General features: G+C 39.5%; 1 protein-coding gene across 1 annotated transcript in view; it reads left to right on the top strand.

The window, feature by feature from the left end:
* LOC121908647 (xenotropic and polytropic retrovirus receptor 1 homolog) overlaps positions 1 to 17394 on the top strand; it is a 39820-nt gene extending 22426 nt beyond the window's left edge. The window contains exons 3-16 of the mRNA XM_042428831.1: positions 5363 to 5464; positions 5634 to 5857; positions 7172 to 7321; positions 7445 to 7528; positions 9204 to 9285; positions 9843 to 9932; positions 10335 to 10432; positions 10638 to 10817; positions 10964 to 11129; positions 11237 to 11431; positions 12286 to 12452; positions 12581 to 12720; positions 12995 to 13216; positions 14054 to 17394. Of these exons, the coding sequence (XP_042284765.1) occupies positions 5363 to 5464; positions 5634 to 5857; positions 7172 to 7321; positions 7445 to 7528; positions 9204 to 9285; positions 9843 to 9932; positions 10335 to 10432; positions 10638 to 10817; positions 10964 to 11129; positions 11237 to 11431; positions 12286 to 12452; positions 12581 to 12720; positions 12995 to 13216; positions 14054 to 14108 (1955 nt within the window). The 3' untranslated portion in view covers positions 14109 to 17394. The remainder of the gene's footprint in view (positions 1 to 5362; positions 5465 to 5633; positions 5858 to 7171; positions 7322 to 7444; positions 7529 to 9203; positions 9286 to 9842; positions 9933 to 10334; positions 10433 to 10637; positions 10818 to 10963; positions 11130 to 11236; positions 11432 to 12285; positions 12453 to 12580; positions 12721 to 12994; positions 13217 to 14053) is intronic.
* The last annotated feature ends 4738 nt before the right edge of the window (positions 17395 to 22132 follow it).

The raw sequence follows: 22132 nt of genomic DNA, 5'->3' as shown, positions 1-22132 counted from the left end.
CTATTTTGAGTCTAAAAGGTGACTCTTTCATCTAGAAAAAAAAGTTGGAATCTTTAGAACAGCAACTAACAATCATTTCTGTCCTGCTGATTATTCTTTATAAAATGTCCATTTCAGATGTCCCAGATTCTGAGATGACTCAGAGATTATATTTCAAAATGTCTTTATTTGTCCTAAAACAACAATCCAAAAACCAAATAGATTTACTGTAAAATTATATAAAACAGTTAAGCAGCAAATCTTCACTTTGGGAAACTGCAACCACAGAATGTTTAGAGGTTTTGCATAAAAATCAGTTATCAAAATTGTTGATTAACTAATGGTGATATTGAAAGGGTTGGTTCACCCAAAATACAAAAACCCTCATTTTCTCATTTATATCTTATTGTATCTAAACACACAGATAGTTTTTTGGTTTAATATTGCCAGGTTGTGAAATTTCTATCTCCACTTCATTGCTGGATTGCTATGAAATTTTACACAAACATTTCCCACAGGACGAATCCTACTGACTTTGATGACCTTTTCTCTAGTGCCACTATAAGGTTAACTTTTTAGTTCTTTATTGAAATATCTCAATAACTGTTTGATGGATTGCTGTTAAATTTGCTTTAAACATTAATGGAGGATGAATTGTAATCACTTTTGACCATCATGTCCAGTACTTGAGTTTAGCAGGTTTATTATCACATTCCTGTTTACCTGCTACACGCCAAACCAACATGGTGAACATGGTAAACATAGGCTAGCATCATCACTGTGAGCATGCTGACATTAGTGTTAAGCTGTAGCGTCACAGAACTGCTACCAAGGCTGCACCTCCATTGTCTTGAGAAGGATGCAGAAATCTTAGAGATATTTAAAAAACCTGGACTAATAAAACCAAATCAATCTTCATGACTAGATACCATTAAAGGTAGGAGAGAACATGTTTTTGTTGTTGTTTTTTTGTAACTTGGGTGAAGTGACCTGTAATGTTGTTCCCTCCTTGTCTCCCTACAGTTCAAGTGATGGCATGCCTCTGCACTTGGTAGGACGTTTGTAAGTGTGTGAGAGTAAAGCAGGGTGTTACTGAAAAATAGAGTTTAAAAACATCAATTGTCAGATGGAAAGTATAGCCTATTACTGAGAGTGAGACATGTCATAATGATAATAATGATAATAATCATGATGACATGAGTGGAGACACAGAGAGAAAAGAGCAGAATAAGGCCAAAAAGGGATAAGGAGATTACTGTAGTCTGACTGTGGTGGCTGTTTGTGTGTTTGTGCACTGGTGAGAGAGATGTGGGGAGGGAGGGAGGGAAGGAGTGGTTGGGACACTCCAATTTAGTTAATTTGGTGTCTTGTCTAAAAGCAGCCAGTCTAAAACACTGTGAATCACTGAGTCTGCAGAGTCTGACTCAAAACCACCTGCACCGTCTGTCGTTGGGCCGCTGTTGACGTGACAGCGGGTATAAGTTAGTGGTCGGACACACAGGTTCTCTATGTCAACTATTCAATTAAAGTTGACCAGAATCTCAACCAGCGTGAGATCTTAAATAGATGAGATCAAAAATGATGAAAATTACAGGACGCTGTTCTGGTAAAACTATAAAACAAAATGACTCTATGGGAGGAAGAGGAGGGAAACCTTTTTACTATGCTGTTTAGGATACAAGTAAACATGATATCAATTCTCCAGAACAAGTTAAGGAGTACAAGCCAGTTGCTCTCACATCACTTGTCATGACGGTTTTTGGTAAGAAAAACAAAAACAGTTATCACAGCCATCGGTGGAAAACTTAAGATTAGTTCCTGATTTTGACAACAGAGGTTTCCAGTAAATGGCTGTTTATCTGAAACTATAGTAACACACTAACTCACCTCAAGTGAGTTTGTGTTTCTTATTTCCTTTTTACTTTTTATCATGTAAACCTTCAGCTGCATACGCTGTAATGAAGGCAGATTCTCTGACGACACTGCTAGATTAGTTGATTAATCTGCAACTATGTCATCGTTTATATAGATTCTCAATTTTTTGCAGCGTATCTTTAAACAGTACTGGCATGTCCATATGTACATTGAAAGAGTACATCTGGGCATGTGAGTATTATGATACTCTAAATTGATTATCTTCTATCTTCAGCAATGTCAAGACATCACCTTGGGCTTATAGATGTTGTGATTTTTACAATATTCTCAGATTTTATAGACCAAAAGATGAATCTACTAATCAAGAAAATAAAGCCCAAGTTGACGTCTTGACCTTGCTTGTTTTGTCAGATTAATGGCTACGGAAAATAATTGTTTGTTGCAGCTTTAGACACTGAGCAGCTGTCTTTCTGCAGGGTGCAGAACAGGACCGTGGCTGTGCTTTCCCAGCTTTCATAAAGTGGTGTGATAACATTTTTTGGAGTTGAATGTATCCCAAACTGATTAAGAACTGATTGTTGATTTTAGACATATCAGAGATAACTTGGCAGAGAGTATTACACACTCACCGAGCACCTTATTATCAACACCATACTAATACTCCCTTTGTTCTCAAAACAGCCTCCGTTCTTTATGACACGGATTCAAGATGTTGGAAACATTCCTTTTAGATTCTGGTCCATGTTGACATGATGGCATCACGTAATTTCTGCAGCTTTGTCAGCTGCGCATTCATGCTACGAATCTCCTGTTGTATTGGATTCAGATCTGGTGACTGGGGGGCGGGAGGGGGGGGCATTGAAGTACACTGAACTCATTGTCATGTTCATGAAACCGGTTTGAGATGACTTGCTTTGTGACTCGGTGCGTTATCATTCTGGAAGCAGCCATTAGAAAACCATAAATGGTGGTCATAAAGGGATGTACATGGTCAGCAACAATACTCAGATAAGCTGTGTTATTCAAACCATGATTGATTGGTATTAAGGGGTCCAGAGTGTGCCAAGAAAACATTCCCCACACCATTACACCAGCAGCAGCAGACTGGACTGTTGACACAAGGCAGGTTGAGTCTGTGGATTCATGCTGTTGATGCCAAATTCTGACCCTACTACCTCAGCAGAAATGGAGATTCATCAGACCTGGCTATGTTTTGCTGGTCTTCAACTGTCCGGTTTCGGTGAACCTGAACCCACTGCATCCTCACATTACTGTTGTTGGCTGACAGGAGCGGCCTTCTGCTGTTGTTGCCCATCTGCCTCAAGGTCCGACGTATTTTGTATTCTGAGATGCTCTTTTGCTTACCACAGTTGTAAAGAGTGGTTGTCTGACTTACAGTAGCCGTTCTGTCAGCTCCAGCCAGTCTGACCGTTCTCCTCTGACCTCTCTCATCAACAAGGCGTTTCCATCCGCAGACCTGCCACTCACTGGATGTTTTTTGTTTTTCGCACCATTCTGAGTAAATTCTAGGGACTGTTATGTGTGCAAATCCCAGGAGACCAGCGGTTTCAGAAATACTCAAATACTCAGCCTGTCTGGCACCAACAGTCATGCCACAGTCAGTCACTGAGATCACATTTTTTTCCCCATTCTGATGATTGATGTGAACATTAACTGAAGTTCCTGACCCGTATCTGCATGGTTTTATGCATTGCACTGCTGCCACATGCAGTGTCCAATGTAGTATTCTTTCCCCACTAGCCCACTAGATCAGAGTTCTACTGGCTCCTTGTATATTCTCACTGGTCCAGCAGCCAAAACAATGAAAATAACCTCTTTTTTTGGTGATATATTCATTGTATACATGATAACGAAGTTTCCTTTAGATTTTGATGTTTTCCTTTAGTTATGGATATGTCATGTTGATATATTACACAAATATGCAAAGTATAAAATTAGGCACATATTGGATCTGGATCAGTAAGTGAATGGTGTATAAATGTAGGTTTCTCCATATTTGGTGTAAAGCCAGAGAGTATGGAGTACATAGGGAGAAGAGAAGAGAATTCATGATAATAACATTTCAGCCGGTATGAATGACCTTGATAATAAACTCTTGGGTCAAAAACTGAGACAATGCAGAGAGATGTGCAGAATGTACATGTCAAGATAGAAGAGTGAGAGAAAGAGCATAATGAACATAATGTTTGTGTGTATATGTTCACACCAAGCTCCTTCCGTCTGCTTCCTCGAGCCACCTGTCAAACATGCAGGTGAACTGTAATGAATGAATGGAAAGGAAAACTGAAGGAGGAAAATGAAAAAGAAACTAAGAGCATCTGTCTTCACAGTAGATCATCTGTTCTGCTATTGAACAAATCAGAAAATAACGATTCATTCTCTCATTCACTGCTTTGTTTTCTCTACCGCCGCTCCCTCTCCTCATTCGACCACCGCTGCGCTCTCTCTCTCTCTCTCTCTCACTCCCTCACTGGCTCGTGCTCTCCCTTTCTTTTTCTCTTGTCTTTTTTAAAATGAGTCAGCAAAGCCTCACGTTACTTTCAACGTCATCAAACAAAGAGAAATGTCCTCCCCTCGTCCTAAACTGAACTGTATAACCGTGACACTGATTGGCAGTGACCGGCCAATCAACTTGCACTGCATAAACTTTTACTGGCCCTGGGCCATCGGTTATGTCGGACACTGACATGTAATTGCATGAATAAGCAGGTGTACAGGTGTTCCTAATGAATGAGTGTACATGATGAGGGTGTTGAAATTTGACAACCATCTAAAGCTGGATGTAAACAAAGAGATGATTGACAAGCATGGCAAGGAAAGAGTGCGGCTTCTCTGAAAATGTCTCTGTAGATATCAAATACTGTCTCAATGTTCTGTTAAAAACATTTGTATGCCAAGTTGAGTCTTTTCACTGAGTGTTTTTACTGAGTGAGCCATTTTCTGTCTTAAAAACCTTCTGCCTTTCAATAAAGATAATTGGAGAAAATTTTATTTGATTTGAAATAAATGACATTTCAGATATCAAATCTCTATACTGTATTTATGTACCTGTAGTCAGGGAGGAACCTTTATCATATTAGTGTTGGATTAAAATGAAATCTTATAAAAACTAAAAGAGCATTATGTCTGCCTGGTTACACTAATAAAAATATCAAATTTGAGGGTTTAAAAACTCCAGAACTTCTGAAAACAGTTGAGAAAGATGAAGTGCTCTGCTGCTGTCTCACTGCTCCATCTGCTGGTCAGAGCAGGACAAGTCGAGGGCTTTGCTGCACAAAGCACAAAGATAGCAATTTCACATTCACACACTGAATCCTCTATCCCCACTTCTCCTTGTTCTGCCTTTTCTGTCCTCTCTTTCCTTTACCTTTCTGCCCTCCTGTTCACTTCCCATCATGTCCATTAAGATGAATTAATCAGTGCTGTGAGAAACATCTTCACTCTGTTCTTGCATGTTCACTAATCTAAAACTTTTCTCTTCCCACAGTCACAGATGAAGATACAGTTAAGAGGTACTATGCTAAGTTCGAAGAGAAGTTCTTCCAGACATGTGAAAAAGAACTGGCCAAGATCAACACCTTCTACTCAGGTAATGACTACACCTAATACTACACCCTACACACACACACTGTTATATACTTTACAGCTAGAAGGCACTCATTTAGATAGAGCTCCGCAGTGTGTTTGTGCATATTGGTGTGCAGCGGCTTTCTATCTGTGAAATCGTGCTCCTCTCTTTCCTGCTCTTCCCCCTGCAGAAAAGCTGGCTGAGGCTCAGAGGCGATTCGCTACGCTGCAGAATGAGCTGCAGTCATCGTTGGACGCCCAGAGGGAGAGCTCAGCTAACGGGCGGGGCCTGAGGAGGAGGAAGACGGTGTTCGCCCTGTCGCAGCAGGAGAGATGCAAACACAGAAACATAAAGGACCTGCAACTGGCCTTCTCCGAGTTCTACCTCAGCCTCATACTGCTGCAGAACTATCAGGTGCACATTCACACACACACACACAGACCTCATCTCAACAGTGTACATGCAAACCAAGAAACTCAAAGATGCTGTCACAGTTTTACCTCAGCTTGTTTCTTTTTCTCAGTTTCCCCATTGAGATCATTAAATCAAAAAAAACTTGCAGGAGCATTTTGACAGTTATGCAGAGCAGACTTAATTCCACGAGCTGTCGTTTCAGCACAAATGTGCCTTCTGCAGAGCCAAACGACTAAACACATTCTATATATTAATCCTTTGCACTCAACGGATGGAATATGCATCAAAATTTGTACTCCTTAATCTCTAAATCATAACCCTGTCAATCCAGACATCATACACACACTGTAATAATCAGCAGAACCTTCCCTTTGCAAAGATGTATGTTTCTGATCTGTTCAGGATCAGCATCAGTAAATCCACATGGAAATCATAGAAAAAAGACGCCCCTTGTAACTTGAGATCTTGCCTCTTCAAATTTCTGACTTTTTCTCTTGTAAAAGTGACCAAGTGATCAACATGCTTCTTACAGTATAAACCAGGAACCCTGACAATCTGCTCTGTCCATTTATATATATGGATATTTGTGCTGTATTGAAAACTTCTACACATAAAATTACAAAATGCACATTTAGATTTTCTCTTGGAGCATGTATAGAGATACAATGTATAGAAAACATGCAAAACCAAAACTGAGCTAAAAGGAGAGTGAATATTGATCTTCTGTTCATCAGGTGACCAGAAACACCACTCCAGATTAATGCTAATGTTGCTTTGTGTCTGTAAAACTATGTGTTCACAAACAGCTCATAAATATTAAACCAACTTAATGTTCACCAACTTTATAAGGTGCTAATATGTCAGATGTTGTTTTTATAGCTTTCCTGTTGCCCAGAAGTGACAAAAATAAATAAATGAATGCAGTTTTAAGTAACGAATGATGATGATGGTGATGATGATAATTACAATGATAATGAATGTTTGTAACTGGATGTGGATATTTTTACATGTGTCAGTAGAGCTACTGTTATGCAGAACAGGATTATAACGTGTGTTCAGTCTGCATCCAATCTACTTTACTAAACACAGCTGTACCACATGTGGAGAACGCTTTTCACAGCTTTCATCAGCTGCGTTTGACAGCTTTGTTTCTTTCATCCTTCTGTAACCCTCTCCCTCTCTCTGTCTCTCTCTCTCTCTCTCTCTCTCTCTCTCTCTCTCTCTCTCTCTGTCTCTGTCTCTGTCTCTCTCTCTGTCTCTCTCTCTCTCTCTCTCTCTCTCTATCTTTCTCTCTGTCTCTCTCTGTCTCTGTAGAACCTGAACTTCACAGGTTTCAGGAAGATCCTGAAGAAGCATGATAAGATCTTGGAGACGTCGAGGGGGGCCGACTGGAGGGTGGCCCATGTTGAAGTGGCTCCTTTTTACACATGCAAGAAAATCACACAGCTCATCTCTGAGACCGAGGTATACACGCATCATGTGTACTCATACATGGCAGCCCTACCAAATTTTGCTTTATCGGCATGACTTTATTTAAGAACAATATTGCTAAAGACGGTTTTACATGTCTCATCTCCTGTCTTTCAGGCGTTGGTCACAACAGAGTTGGAAGGTGGTGACAGGCAGAGGGCCATGAAGAGGCTGAGGGTACCTCCCCTGGGAGCGGCACAGGTCAGACACACACACACACACACACACACACATATATGTACTGATAGATACTGTTCATAAACTCACTATCCTCTGCTATCACCTAAACTGCTCCTTTGAATCATGAGACAGTTTACTCTCCTCAGTCTTCAAAGTAACCTAATGGCCCATTAAACAGGGGACAGCCATGATCTTTGAATATTTGATTCATTGTTCTGACTGTTTGTCTCGATGTTTAGATGCAGTGTAAGTCTTGAATCTTTACATGTAATCTACAAGTCCTCTGTCTTTGTTGTATTTTGCTTTTCTTGTGTGTATAAAGTGATATCACACATAGACCCTACTTTGCAATCCCAGTCCTTTCACCAATTCAATAGGAAGTTTGGACTAGCAGGTTTATTTCCAAACACTGTCACTTGTTTGAGTCAATAAAATTGAAATATCATTTTCCCTTTTCTGGTTTGTACATCAAATAAGAATAACTGCAAGAAAACAAAACAGGAAAACAGCCGTTATTTCATTTGTCTGAAACCAGAAGTTGTCATAGGTCAGAACAATCAGCAACAACGCCAAATGAGTCATAGTAACTAACAGCTTGTATTGTAATGGCCTTGGATATTCTGATGTGATTTACCTGAACGATCCTATAATTGATTATAAATCAAGTTACTGCAGCTGTGCCCGATGCATAAATTGTACTTCTCAATTAGGAGACGCATGTATGGCTTCTGTTGCTGTGTGATGTCACAGCTATTTACACAAAGGAAAGTGAAAAAGGCAACATACATGAAAGCTTTTGTAATTTTTAGAGAGGAGTGTGTGGTTTTCCACCAACCTGTGTGTGGCAGAAGCCTAGATATCCTTGATAGCTATATTATTCATCTAGCAGCAGCTTTGTGGCTTCATTTTATTAGGCGTGAGATTTGTTTGGGCAGTATGAGAATGTGAGATAGAGCCTGAAAGTGGGCGTCTCACATCTGGGAGTTTTCAACCCTGCTTGTTTATTATCTCTGAAAACCATGTACTGATCCATGTTTCGCTGCATGTTGAGTGCAATAACATCAGTGCTGTGTGCACCTGATGCCACAAATGGCAGAAGAAGAAGTACCTATTATTTAGTTTTGGAGTTATTGTAGTTTCATTTTTCAATTCACAAAAAAAAGTTTTTTAAATTGTAATTTTAACTTCATATCTGCCATATTTGAGCATGGAAACAAAAAGGGCCTGTTTTATGTATTTTTGTCATTGTACTTTTAAAAATGAATATCAAATAACACTTTCCTTTTCAGTTTTTGTTTCTATTTATAAAAGCAAATTTCAAATACCACAAATACACAGATCTGCATGCCAAAAAGAAATGCATTAGATCAAAATGTAAAAAGACAATGAACCAATTCAAATTGAATATAATAAACTACACTAAAATACAAATATTATCTTTTAGATATTAAGTCTCTTTGATGACCATTACTGTAGACCCATACACCCAATTAAAAAAACTACTTTGAAATAGAAATTATATTAGTATTAATAACTGAAATAAAGCATAATCATTCAAGTGAAGCTTGATTCCTGAACAATGAAGAATGAAGGATTTTACAGACTGAATGTTGCTGGTGTGTTTCGGTAGAAGCAGTAAATAACAACAGTCACCATCACTGATTGTCATGTCATGTTTTCCTACTCTTTCTTGCAGCCGGCTCCTGCTTGGACCACCTTTAGAGTCGGCCTTTACTGTGGAGTGTTCCTCGTCTTAATGGTCACAGTAGTCATTACAGGTAACACACACACACACACATTCAAACTAGAACTGCAATATAATTTAAATTAGTACATCTAAAAGCAATATAAGATTTTAATCATCCAATGACTCAGTTTTTACTTCCTGGATTTTGACTGTCTGTGTGTCTAGACAAAAATATACCCACATAATATAATATAATAAGTACTTTGGCTTTTACAAAACAAATACAAGTTTCAAGAAGAAGAAAAAAATCGCTCAAACTTGGGAATGAGTGGTAACACTTTATTTTATGGGTCCTATTATGTCTTGGAAATAAACTGATATACAATTGTAAATTCACTGGAAGATCTCTGCAAAAACGTGAAATGTGTCTACAGACAAGCATACAAAGAAGCAAATATGGAACATGAAGTTTCCAATAATAAGCAAATATTTTCAAATGATTTTTAATTGGATCCATTTTCCAGTTAAGATGTTAGCAGTTCTCTCCTATGGATCCTATGGAAATGAATTATGTTGTTACCATTGGTACATTTTGTCTCCTTTAACCAGTGTGTCTCTCTATCACTCTCGCTGTCTCTCTGTCTCTAGGAGCTGTGGTGATCCGTAGTGCTGATGTTTGGCCTATGGTCAGAATCTACAGAGGAGGCTTCCTGTTAATAGAATTCCTCTTCCTGTTAGGTATGCATAAACACACACACACACACACACACGCATGCTCAGTTGCTATTTTGGGAGTCCTCTTTTTCCGCTCATTCAGTTTTAGAAGAGGAAGTTCTGCAGTGCAGGGAAACAAACATTGTCATTCCTCATAATCATTTCTGGATGTTTTTTCATAGATTATGGGGAATGACAATGTTTGTTTCATTGTCATTCCCCATAATCTATGAAAAAACATCCAGAAATGCCATGTTAACTTTATCTAAATTACAGTTCCAGTTCCATTTTAATATTCGTGCGTACACACACATGAAGAAGGCCTCAACCATACAAGTCTGGAGGATGTCCTCTTAGAAATAAGGATGTGAAAATCCTCAGTCTGTCCTCTGACCGGCCTGCTTGTTCTGTTTTTCTGTCTTCCAGGCATCAACACCTATGGGTGGAGGCAGGCAGGAGTCAACCATGTACTCATATTTGAACTTAACCCCAGAAATAATCTGTCCCACCAACATCTGTTTGAGGTATGAGCACACACACATACAAACACGCTGTCTAACAGACACAACAAATGTTGCTCAGATTACAGTGAGATATGGAAATAAGATGACTTTGTTACCGGGCATATCACAAACATTTGTATCATTTTTTTAATACAAGTTCAGGCTGGATATGTACGCGTGTATTACCCCTCAGCTTTTGTGACATATTAAGTCTTTGTGTGTGCAGATTGCAGGTCTGTTGGGCGTGCTGTGGTGCGTCAGCCTGCTGTCCTGTCTGTTCAGTGACAGCATCCTGGTACCGATGCAGGCAAACCCTCTGGCTCTGTACGGCTTCTTCCTCCTCTTCCTTATCAACCCCTTCAAGACCTGCTACTACAAGTCACGCTTCTGGCTGCTCAAACTCCTGGTAACTTCACTCAATAACAAATGACACAGGCTTCTTGGTTGTTTTTTCCTTTAAGTTTGTGTCAAACTGTTCACCTTTTGTGCAACTGTACAGTATATTTGATTACTACTCATCAGCCTCCGTCTCTCACTCCTTCTCCTCCACAGTTTCGAGTGGTGACGGCTCCATTTCATCGCGTAGGCTTTGCAGACTTCTGGCTGGCAGACCAGTTGAACTCTCTGGTGGTGGTTCTGATGGATCTGGAGTACATGATCTGTTTCTACAGTTTTGAACTGGACTGGAAAAAACACGATGGACTCATCAGCAGTGAAGGTGAGACTTGTAAGATAAAGGCAGCCACTGTGGGTGACAGTGTGTATTTCTTCAAAGCTGTGAAGACTGTGATCCAATGACACACTGTTGAATGTCATCCTGCTCAGGTAAAGACGTGTGTAACTCCTACTCCTATGGCGTCCGTGCGGTGATCAAGTGTCTTCCTGCTTGGTTCCGGTTCGTCCAGTGTCTGCGCCGTTACCGTGACACCAAACGGGCCTTTCCTCATTTGGTTAATGCTGGGAAATACTCCACTTCCTTCTTTGTCGTCACCTTTGCTGCCCTCTACAGCACACATAAAGGTAGATACACCTTCATTTTAATATACAGTACAGAATTTGCAAAGAAAGGAATGAAAGGGCAATTTGCTACAAGAAGCTGAAATATGAAGTGTTTATTATCTGACCTATAAATCACCATAAATACAGGGTATTCATAACAACGTGATTTACAACATGGCAACAACTTTTCAAAATAAACTTTACAAACCACAATATTTCATCTTAACCCATTTAATGGTAAGAATGTTAAATCTCACTTTCCAACAGTAAATTGTATAATATTTCAACCTAATTTTTCAAAACATATTCAGTATATTCATTCATTCATTCAGTCTGTTAACACTAAAAGTATGACCCTGATGAATTTCTAAGTCAGTCTACAGTTGACTTCATAACATCTCTCTTTTGCCTGAAATTCATATTGTTCTCAAGAAATTTAAGTTTTTGAGAACAAACACAAAGGAAGTCTATAAAAGTGGCTTTAAACATAGTTCCTCATTTCAGCTTTTAATGGGAAACAACTTCAGGAAGTGATGAGTTTAAAAGAAGCTCTGGGAAATAATGAGTGAGCAGGAACAGTATTTATTTCTTTGTTTTAAGCTGATAGATATGTAGACAGGAAACAGGAGAGAGAGACTAGAGACGTTGCAGGTATGTGGCATGTGCCATTCAGCTACCAGAGTGCTCCCGGAACAGTATGTCTGTTAAAAAGAAACCCCTCCCAGAGTAGCACATTGCTGAGTAGGGCATGACTCTGTTGTGCTGAGGAAGTACACATGCTGAATTAGGTAATGGACGTCTCCATTCATGAACATATGAATCTGATTTTGTACCAGCTGTCTAACCTCACACCCCTCTCTCTCTTCCCTCCTCAGATGAATCCCACGCTGATGCCCAGATCTTCTTCTACTTGTATATCAGCTGTTTAGTGGTCAGCTCGTGTTACACACTGGTCTGGGATCTGAAGATGGACTGGGGCCTGTTTGACCGCAATGCAGGAGAGAATACCTTCCTGCGAGAGGAGATAGTCTACCCACATAAGGTATTTGGAACCTCCATGTGTTGGAGGAGACTGGCTGATACTAGTTTGATCCTCAGTATGAGTACCTGAGGATTCAAACTGTCGTGATGATGTGTTGACAGCTGTTGTGTTCTTCCTGTTTTTTCCAGGCCTATTACTACAGTGCCATAGTGGAGGATGTGCTGTTGCGTTTTTCATGGACTTTAACCGTCTGCCTCAGTGCACTCTCCTCTTTCAATGGCATCTCTGACATACTGGCGACTGTACTGGCCCCACTGGAGGTCTTTAGGTATACATAATTACTCTTAAACATATTACATTTAAACAATTTTTTCTCCCTTTTTCTATTTTATCAATTCTTTTTATTCTACTCATGCTCTTGTGAAGATTTAGCACAATAATCACCTACATCTCCCGACTTGGAAGAAAACATTGGTGGCTGCTGATAGAGTGTGTGATGGTGATTGGTGGACATGAGGACATGGATTACTGTTGAACCTGAAGCATAAAAATGTGCGTGTCACTAAAATTGGCCATTGACAGTGAGTGTTTCTCCTTCCCAGGCGTTTTGTGTGGAACTTCTTCCGACTGGAGAACGAACATCTGAATAACTGTGGTGAGTTCAGGGCCGTCAGAGACATCAGCGTGGCTCCACTCAACGCTGACGACCAGACCCTGCTGGAGCAGATGATGGACCAAGAGGACGGAGTCAGGAACCGGCAGGGCAAGAAGAGCTGGAAGAGAAGCTACAGCATGAGTCTACGTAGACCACGACTTGCCTCACAGTGAGTCTGAACAACAGTTCAAACATGTGAACATGTGATGGAGCAGTGAAGAATCCAAGATCCTTTATCATATCACACTGTATTGTTGTTATTCTTTGTATTGGTTTGCTGCCAGTGTAAAATAATTACTTTGATATAAATGATTAGATTTTCTCCAGAAGAGGGAGTGCAACAGTAGGGTGGCCAAAACTAAATTTACAGTTTTGATTGTTAAGCTCGATTGACATTAATGGGAAGGAAAGAAGGGGGGCATCCCTAGTATCGGACAGTAAACATGTGTTTATAGTAAACAGATATTATGGGATTTAAGATGAATAAATTGAGTCTCCTTCAAGAAGTTTAAAAAATGTAGTTCAGATACCCATATAGACACACATCAGTCTACCAAGTAATTCATTTATGTAGTACACCATGTAGACCATGTAAAAGTCAGTTGAATATAAGATGTTCTACTTTCATTGTTTGTCAAACATTAAAACCAAACCTGTGCTTTTGGGTTCCCTTTAATAATTACTTACTGGTTACTTACTTGCTAGTTAAATATACTGTATAATGTCTGCTCTTTGTAGTGATTGGCAGCTTCAGGTCAAGTGATGTTTTCTAAAGTTTGAAATTAACTTTTAACAGTGTGCAGTTGTGCCTAAAACAGCCCCAAAGCACATTAGCTTTTCTTATGTGGGAAGGGTTTTGTAAGCCTTTACTCTTGCAATATCAGTTTAGTAATCAAACACATGATGAGGCTGATGTTTGGCACTGTGCATCAGCAATCTAACCTGTAATGTAACCCTACAGACTATGCGTCCACACTGTAAGCACATTCTCCCTTTTCCCCTCCAGGTCCAAGACCCGTGACACCAAGGTTTTGATAGACGACACTGACGATGACTCCTGACATCAGGCCACGCCCCTCGCCTGGGTCCAGAATCTATTCAAAGGAGGAAACTCCACCTCCTAACTGAGGAATTACCCAGCGAGTTGGGCGTTGAACTCTCAAAACCAAGAATGAGTTTTAAACTCTCATGCCTACGTAATCCTTTCTCAACGCATGAGCCTCTGTATGGGTTCAGAACTATTTCAAGGGAGGAACTTTCACCTCTTGAACAAACAACCCAGCAAGATGGCCATCCAACACATAACCTGCCCCTACCTTCAATAATAACCAGGGGTGGGCATATCACTTAACTTACCTAAGCAGTGGGTGAAAAACTAATCTTCCTGTCATTTGCAGCCACCCAGAGGTGGACTCTTTAACTACACCCACTCCTCAGCCATTGCTTGGGCTCTCCTCAAAGCCTCAGCCTAGCATGAACAACGCAGCGAAATGGAATGCAAGCCGATCACCCTGACAGGAAGTGCCCCTGCTCCCTCTCGGTGCCACAGAACTCCCACATAGGGAGAGACCGACAACTTCAACCCTACTCCCACTGTTGAGGACCAAAAGGTTTTCTCACCGCCTTTAGCTATTAGCCTCCACTTAAACTCGCTTAGAGAAAGGCCTTTAATAAATGATGTACCATTCGCACCTCAAGAGATCTCAAGTCAGCCTGTAATTTGGACCTTGGAATGAACCTGAAGCCCCTTTTTTCCAATAAGAGAATAAAAAGGGTTGAAAAGTGTCCTCGTCCTTCTCCGCCATGGCGGTCTTTTAGGCCTTGTGACCTTTTCTCTGACCTACTACATGGGCCTTGGCATTTATACTGGCCAACAGACTATGCCAACGAACATTTGGTAACACCAATCAGTTGCTGGCTTGACTCCCTCGCTCTTCAGCTTGCCCCATCAAATCATCACAGAGCTGCCTACTTGCACCTTACACGCTTTAGAAACTCACACATACACACACATACACACACACACACAGAGAAACACGCACTTTGTAGGAAGAGTGAATCGGGACAGAATGCCTATCGTGTGTTCGTACACACACAGACACACACAAACAGTCATTTAACATGTTTTCTTGTTCATGGACGTGCAACAGAGTGGCCTCCACTCAACCTTTTTGAGACCCTGGGATGAGAACACACACACATAGACTAGCCATTATTTGTAAACGTGGTTGTAAATATGAAATGGACCAAAATAGGAGGTGGTGTGAAAAATAATTATTCAGAACATATGAAATACTCCATAAAAAATAAAAAGTGAAGTGCTGAGTTCAGACTGTAATGAACAGCAGCTGGAATGACTGTTCAGCCACAGAGCTGAGAAGGAATTTTACTTTTGTTTCCAGAAAAAGATAAAGATCATCTTAATAACCCTCCCGGTCAACCCATGTGGAAAAAATACCCTCCATCAGGAAATAGTTTTGCTGAATGTATGCCAACTTATTTATGTATGTATGAGTGGGAAAGACGCCCTAAATACATTGGTCAGCCCATTTAGGCTGATCAGTTTTTGGAAACTAAGAGTGAAGATGAGTCCCAAGGGTTTTTTATTTTGTCCCCTGAAATCTTGATTGAAAAACTGAAGACTGTTGGATTGAAAATTGTTGGTTTCTGTAACAGTAATTCTTGTGTGTGAAACTGGGGGGCATTCACCTGTCTGTCTCACACTCTTCAGCTGGATTGGTGTTTCTGGATCCACGTGAGAGTGAATCTTACACTCATGAGATACATGTTCAGATTTCACACCTGTTTTAAGAGTTGGTCTAAAGAAAAAACACGTTAGCCTTGAGACAAAGTCATTTTGATGTATTTGTATATTCAGCATGTACTTGTACTAATCAACACATTTCTTGAGGCTGGATGTTAGTCAGAGAGCATAGGAGGCTTAGCGATGGTTTGTTCCAGTTTTGTCTCAATGAGTTACAGGTTACACACCATCACATCATCTGCATATTGGCAAACTCATTTCAGAACTCTGTCATCATGTCAACACTACAGTCGCCACCGTCAGTCTGCGTCATTGAATCATTAGAATCATATCATCCATATTTTTTGGTAAAGACAGGTAGTTTTGATTACACTGGAGAAAATGATTTTCTTAATGTTTCAGAGCGCTAAAGATGATAATTTAATTGCTTTTGTTCACATCCCAAAGTGGGACACTCTTACGCAGTGTGTTGGTCTAACATCACCTGATGTTGTGGTCTTAACTCTCAGAATGACAATCAGAGTAGCTGGCTCTTTTTCACTGTTCTGTTTTTATTCTGGTCGTAGCTGGTTCTGTTTTAATTCTTTCTAGTCTTTGCTTTTATGGTATAATTTATATTAGCCATTTAATGTAACCTATTCTGCAATAATCTCAATGAATTTTTTATTAGTTGTCCCAAAGTCATTCAGGAAGCTCATCAGTGAGCAATAAGAGACACTTGAGAATTATCTGCACTTTAATGCCAAACTTGATTTTTGATGTACTATATAGAGCATTCACACCTAGAGTTCAGACACTCAAACCAAATGGTGTACAATAAATACAGTGTTGTGAATAGGATCATCCTTATAACAAGCTTTTTTGAAGCTTGCCAAAATGTAGAACATTCATTTGAGGACTGAGATATGAGATGTATGACATCAGGGTTTCCTAAACACTGTTTTGGTTCACAGAAATGTTTGGAGTCTGTTTTATTTTTGGTCTGCACTGTCTAACAGACCGTCAACACTCTAGCTATTGTTGATTGTTGTCAGTGTAGTAAGTTACACAGGGAAGTTGAAAGAACAAATCTTTCTCAATATTTCCAGTTTAACAACTTTAGAGTTGTGTCACGTTTTGATTTGGATCTTCCTGAAATGCGTGAGTTGAAAGCTCACGATGAAGATGTGATTCTTAATTTCAGTTGAGTTTTCCTTTTCTGAAATCAGTTGAAATCAAAAAGTTATCCTATTCTCTAAACTTCAACACTGCCCAGTGGATCAAAGCTTACCCATGATCCCTGCTACCATCTACAGGCCATGCTATCATTCCAAAATCATCTGTTTTTCTTATTCTTACATGTATTGGGATTTTGCTGTTTGTTATTAGCAGATACAGACAAATATGTTACATTCAAGATAACAAAGAACATTGCAGGCCATCAGTAATATTGAATATATCATTCCAGTCAGCAATATACAGTGTAATATGTATGGTCTACCTGTATGACTGATCTGAAAGCTCATACAGCCTGTGACACAGTTTTGTGGAGGGCAAACCTTTAAACCTTGTGACCAAAACTAATAAAAGTGATAGTTTTTTTTTTTCTTAGTAATATTTTTGATTGTGATGTCCAGTGTGAGCTGTGAGTTGTTGTTGTTTGTCCACAAACTGACAATGTGCGGGTGAGCAGTTTTTCACAAACCCCAGGATACAATCATGGTGGATACTAGCTTTATTTACAATTTCCACCAGTGTGCAAGTAAATAACACATGGTTAGACGATAGTGCAGTCCTACCCTGATCATCTGTGCAGGTTGCAGGTGTTGTCCACAGATTTAAACATGGCAGTTCTTTGGTGACATTCACTTGTCAGTCAGAATTCACGTACACACAGATTGAGAAAAGGAGAGCAACACAATTGCCATCTTAACCTTTCTTACTTATTCATGTATACAGTATATCTTTGAATCATTCCTACAGTCTCTGAAATGAGATATGTTGGGTTCAGTTTTTATTTTCTAAAATTTCCATGCAGCAAACACAATCATTCCATCCAAAGAGAATAGTTAAGTTTCCTTCCTCTAAGTGCAGTGCATTTGTTCAAGAATCTGACTTTTCTTTTGTAATTCCTCAGGTTTTCATGTTGTGACGAGTGTTCTTTTTGAAGAAATTTGTGTATTTTGAAGCCATTCCTATGGTGTCCCTGATTGCTCAACATACTTTGACTTAAGAGAACAGATGCAAAAAGACAAAACACAAGCAAATAAAGAAAACATCTTCACCAATTTGACACCTCATGTCAACACAACCAAATACAACTATTCTCATCATATTGGGGAAGATGTTTTCCACATTTGCTTTTGCTTTTTCTATTTTCCTGTGTTATGTAAGTTGTAGTGGGTTGACGTCTCAGGGCACCATGTAGTCCTGTGTATTGAACAGCGTATTCCATAATGACAGTTGGATGGATGTGAGAAGATACGAGCCCCATTTGTACTCAGGATATTGTGAGCATATTTGCACCTTGGCCTGCTAATTTACAGGCAGCATGTAAGCTTCCTCTTGCACCTTTTTTGTGTTTTCCTGACAGCCATCATTTTACGAATTTACCGCATGAAACCTCACTGCACCAATGTATGTTTTGCTCACAGTAATACACCCAGAGATCTACTGAAACTCTGCAAAGGAAAGCTGTAAATGTGTACCCAAATGCAGGAAATGGACAAATTGATAGGTTCGCAGCAACAATCATAATTACTGAGGAAGTCAGGTCAATTTTCAGTTTGTCTTTGACTTTTTTTTATCAGTACAATGCCAAACAGCGTCAGCCTCAGTGTCACATCCCCATAAAGTCAATTCATTCCTTCAATACCACAACCAAGCCTAACGATGTTTCATATTCAACTTTTTTATGATACTGAACTTTTGACATTTCAGCTGCAGGCAGGCTGACTAGGCTCTGATAGATGATGTTTTAGGGTTAGAGATTGTGACGTGTATATTTTCAGTTTCTACATTTTTCGGTATTCCAGGTGATGCCTCACAATCCCATTACACATGAACACCACACTGCTTTAATGTGAAGATGGTTGAGTGTGTGACAGACAGTGACCCCCCCAAAACCTCTTTTTTTCTCCAGCTGTCCAATTATATCCACCAGTAGGGGGAAGGGCTGGGTATCAAAATGTGTCCGTATCAGAGAGTTCCAAAAGCTGACTTTGAATGTCTGGTCTTAAAAAAAAATTTAAATCAACATTTTTTGCCAGTTTTGGACTGTGGCTGTTTGTGTTCAGAAGATATTTAACATTTTATGTTAAATGAAAAAAGGAGTTCTGTTCTGTTTCATTCCTAAAAGGAAGATTTTTTTAAAAAAACTTACTTTTGCTACACTTAAAACATGGGTATCATATCCGCACTTGTATAACAAAAATGTCCCACAATACCCAGCCCTGCTCAAGAGTGGTGGAGTCTGCTTGACTAACCTGAAGGTCCCTCCAAATGTCTATCACAGTCTGCCAATCAATTCTGACCAAGATCTCATCAGTTGCTTCACAGTAGTTACACAATGTCTCTTGAGTTAATAGATGCACCAGAAACCAGAAAGACTTGATAAGCTGGTTTTTCAAATGTCTGTTGACTTGATAGTACTGTATTGGAAAACATTAGACACCAGTATAGAGGATGTTTAGCTCGGCTGTGAAGCAATTCTCAGATTTTGATCAGAATTGAGAGGTATGATTGGATATGAAGTCCTAATGTTAAACAGCTCTGAAGAATCTGAGTATCTTCTACTCCTCTGCCGAGGAAGCAACACAACTGGCAGCTCCAGGGTTTCCTGTCCTCAGATCTTTAAGTATAAATAGTTAAACAGGGTTGTGGCTGAAGCCTAAGCTGAGCTCACATGAACTGTGTCCTTCAGCCATCAGCTCAGTTTCCCATGGCAACACTGTCCACTCTGCAGGTCCAGGATGTCCCAGTTGCTGTGTTGTTGCAAAACCTCTTAAAGGCTTTTTTTTTTTTCTTCAAGTGAAGGGTTGTTAATTTCAAATCTGATCTTTAAAATGATTTGGTGTTTGGTGATGCCTGCCCTGACACTGTGTGTCCTCTGATCTGTTTGGAAGACCTGTTGACCACAAGTTGCTGTTGTCATCATCCGCCAGTACTGACTGGACCTCTGGGCCTGCAGCACTGACGTATTTTAGACGCAGCCGTGCTGTTGATCCCATTTTGCACCATAAAATTGTTGCTTTTCTGAAAGAAGTTTGGTCTTATTGACTACTGAATACTTGATGATCTGAAACATTTCATGCCCACTGGCCCAAAGGTTTCTGTGTGTGTAATGTTGAGTAGGTTGTGAGAAACAAACAAAACCTGGACCTGGATCAAAATTCTCAGGCATCCATATACCAGAACCAATATGTTTTAATGATTAAAAACAGAGAGGGAGCATTTTGATCCATGTTCTGATCCCAATGTGGTGTGACCCAGAGCTGTCGATTATACAATACATTATATATATTGATTAATATATTGATTAGAAGCATTGTATAATCAGTGACTGTGCTGTGGGTGTTGTATGTACAGTAGCAGCGTCATGCTACAGAGGTGCCTGGTTCACCAACCCCTGTTACAGTTTTTCAGTAAAAACAGCTAAAGCTCGAAAGATGTTTGTGACTGGGAGTCTTATTTCTTCTCTTGATGTTAGTGATTATGTGTCTGTTTACTACCCACTGGGCCTTCAACATTCAGGTGAAAACCTGTCAAGATCCTCTTCTAAAGTAAAAGATACATAGATTAAAGCTATTAGGATTAAAGTTGACCATTCTTGTGCAAATAATGACAAATATTCAGTGCTCTACCTGAATACCTTTTCAAGATAGCCTCAAAGCCTCTCAGACAATAAGGTGATGACTACATTTTGTAACCGGACCTACGTGCGACATGAACGGGCCTCAGACAATAAGGGGATGACTACGTAACATTCATGTATGGTTTTATTGTGTGTCAACACTTTGAAGTTGGATTTGGTCTGCTGATAAAGCAGTAAATACTGTAGAAAGCCTTTGTTTCACGAAAACGTCAGAAGTGAAGTTCCATTTATCTCCATTGTATTGCTGTAGAGGCAGAAATCTCAGAGGTAGCATGGCTTTGAAATATATAACAACTATTGGATGGCTTGCCATGAAATTTGGTACAGACATTCAGGGTCATCAGATGATGAATCCTACTGACTTAAGTCATCCTCCAACTTTCCCTCTAGTGCCACCAGCAGGTCAACATTTTCACTTAACTATGGAATGTCTACATCCACAGGATGGACTGGTAAAAAAAAATTAGTACAGACATTAATGGTACACAGATGATGAACCCAACTGACTTTAGTGATCCCTTGTTATTTTGAGTAAAGTATCTTAAAAAGGCTTGGATGGATTGCTATTAAATGTGCACACATTTAATTCACCTCAGGATGAATTATAATAACACCGATCTCCCGACTGTTCATCTACCAACATCAGGTCAGAATATTCATTTGTCCAATACTTTTGTTTATGACTAAATACCTGCAAAATACTTTGTTTTTTGTGCCAATTAGCAAATGTTAGCATGCTAAACTAAGATGGTGAACAGTATACCTGCTTAAATATCAGTACATTATCACTGTCATTGCAAGCATGATAGCATGTTGATGTGAGAATAGTCTTGTTTTTTCAAATGTGGGTGAACTGACCCTTTAACTTTCCATCATAACAACAGCCCTAAAAGATTTGCAAGTTTTTTATGTTTACTAGTGCAAAAGCTAGTAGACGTAAACCTAAAAATTGCTGCCAGTGAATCTACAATGAAATGAAGAAGCAGTTAAACGGCATGATGTAAATGACAGTACACTGTTTGTTTGCTGTTTTAAAAACATTAGCTTGCATTACACTTGTCATTCTGAGGTGGGCTTTTTAGAGTTTATATTGACGATAAACATTAAAATACCTTTATGCACTTTAAATCAACCAAATGTTCAAAATGTGGACAGATCAGAGTTGTCTGAATGAAAAAACACTTCACCCTCTAGATCGTATTTGCACACAGGAATGAACAAAACAACACCCATTTTATAAATCCCCATATTGCTACAACACACAAACCTGTTGGACACAGTGTCAAGAAAAATGTGAGTCAGTGTTTAATATACATGCATTTAGAGGCTACATAGTCATGACATTCATTTGAAATATATTTTTGACAGTGGAATCATATCTTATAGCCATTACATCACATATCTATAAATTCAAATATATATTTTGACCAATAAAGACAGGCTGTAAGGCAGGTTCATGAATATTATTT

Source organism: Thunnus maccoyii, chromosome 12 (assembly GCF_910596095.1).
Source record: "Thunnus maccoyii chromosome 12, fThuMac1.1, whole genome shotgun sequence".
NCBI classification, from domain to species: Eukaryota; Metazoa; Chordata; class Actinopteri; order Scombriformes; family Scombridae; genus Thunnus; species Thunnus maccoyii.
The sequence above is the reverse complement of the archived record's forward strand: the minus strand, read 5'-3'. Positions and strand labels throughout refer to the sequence as shown.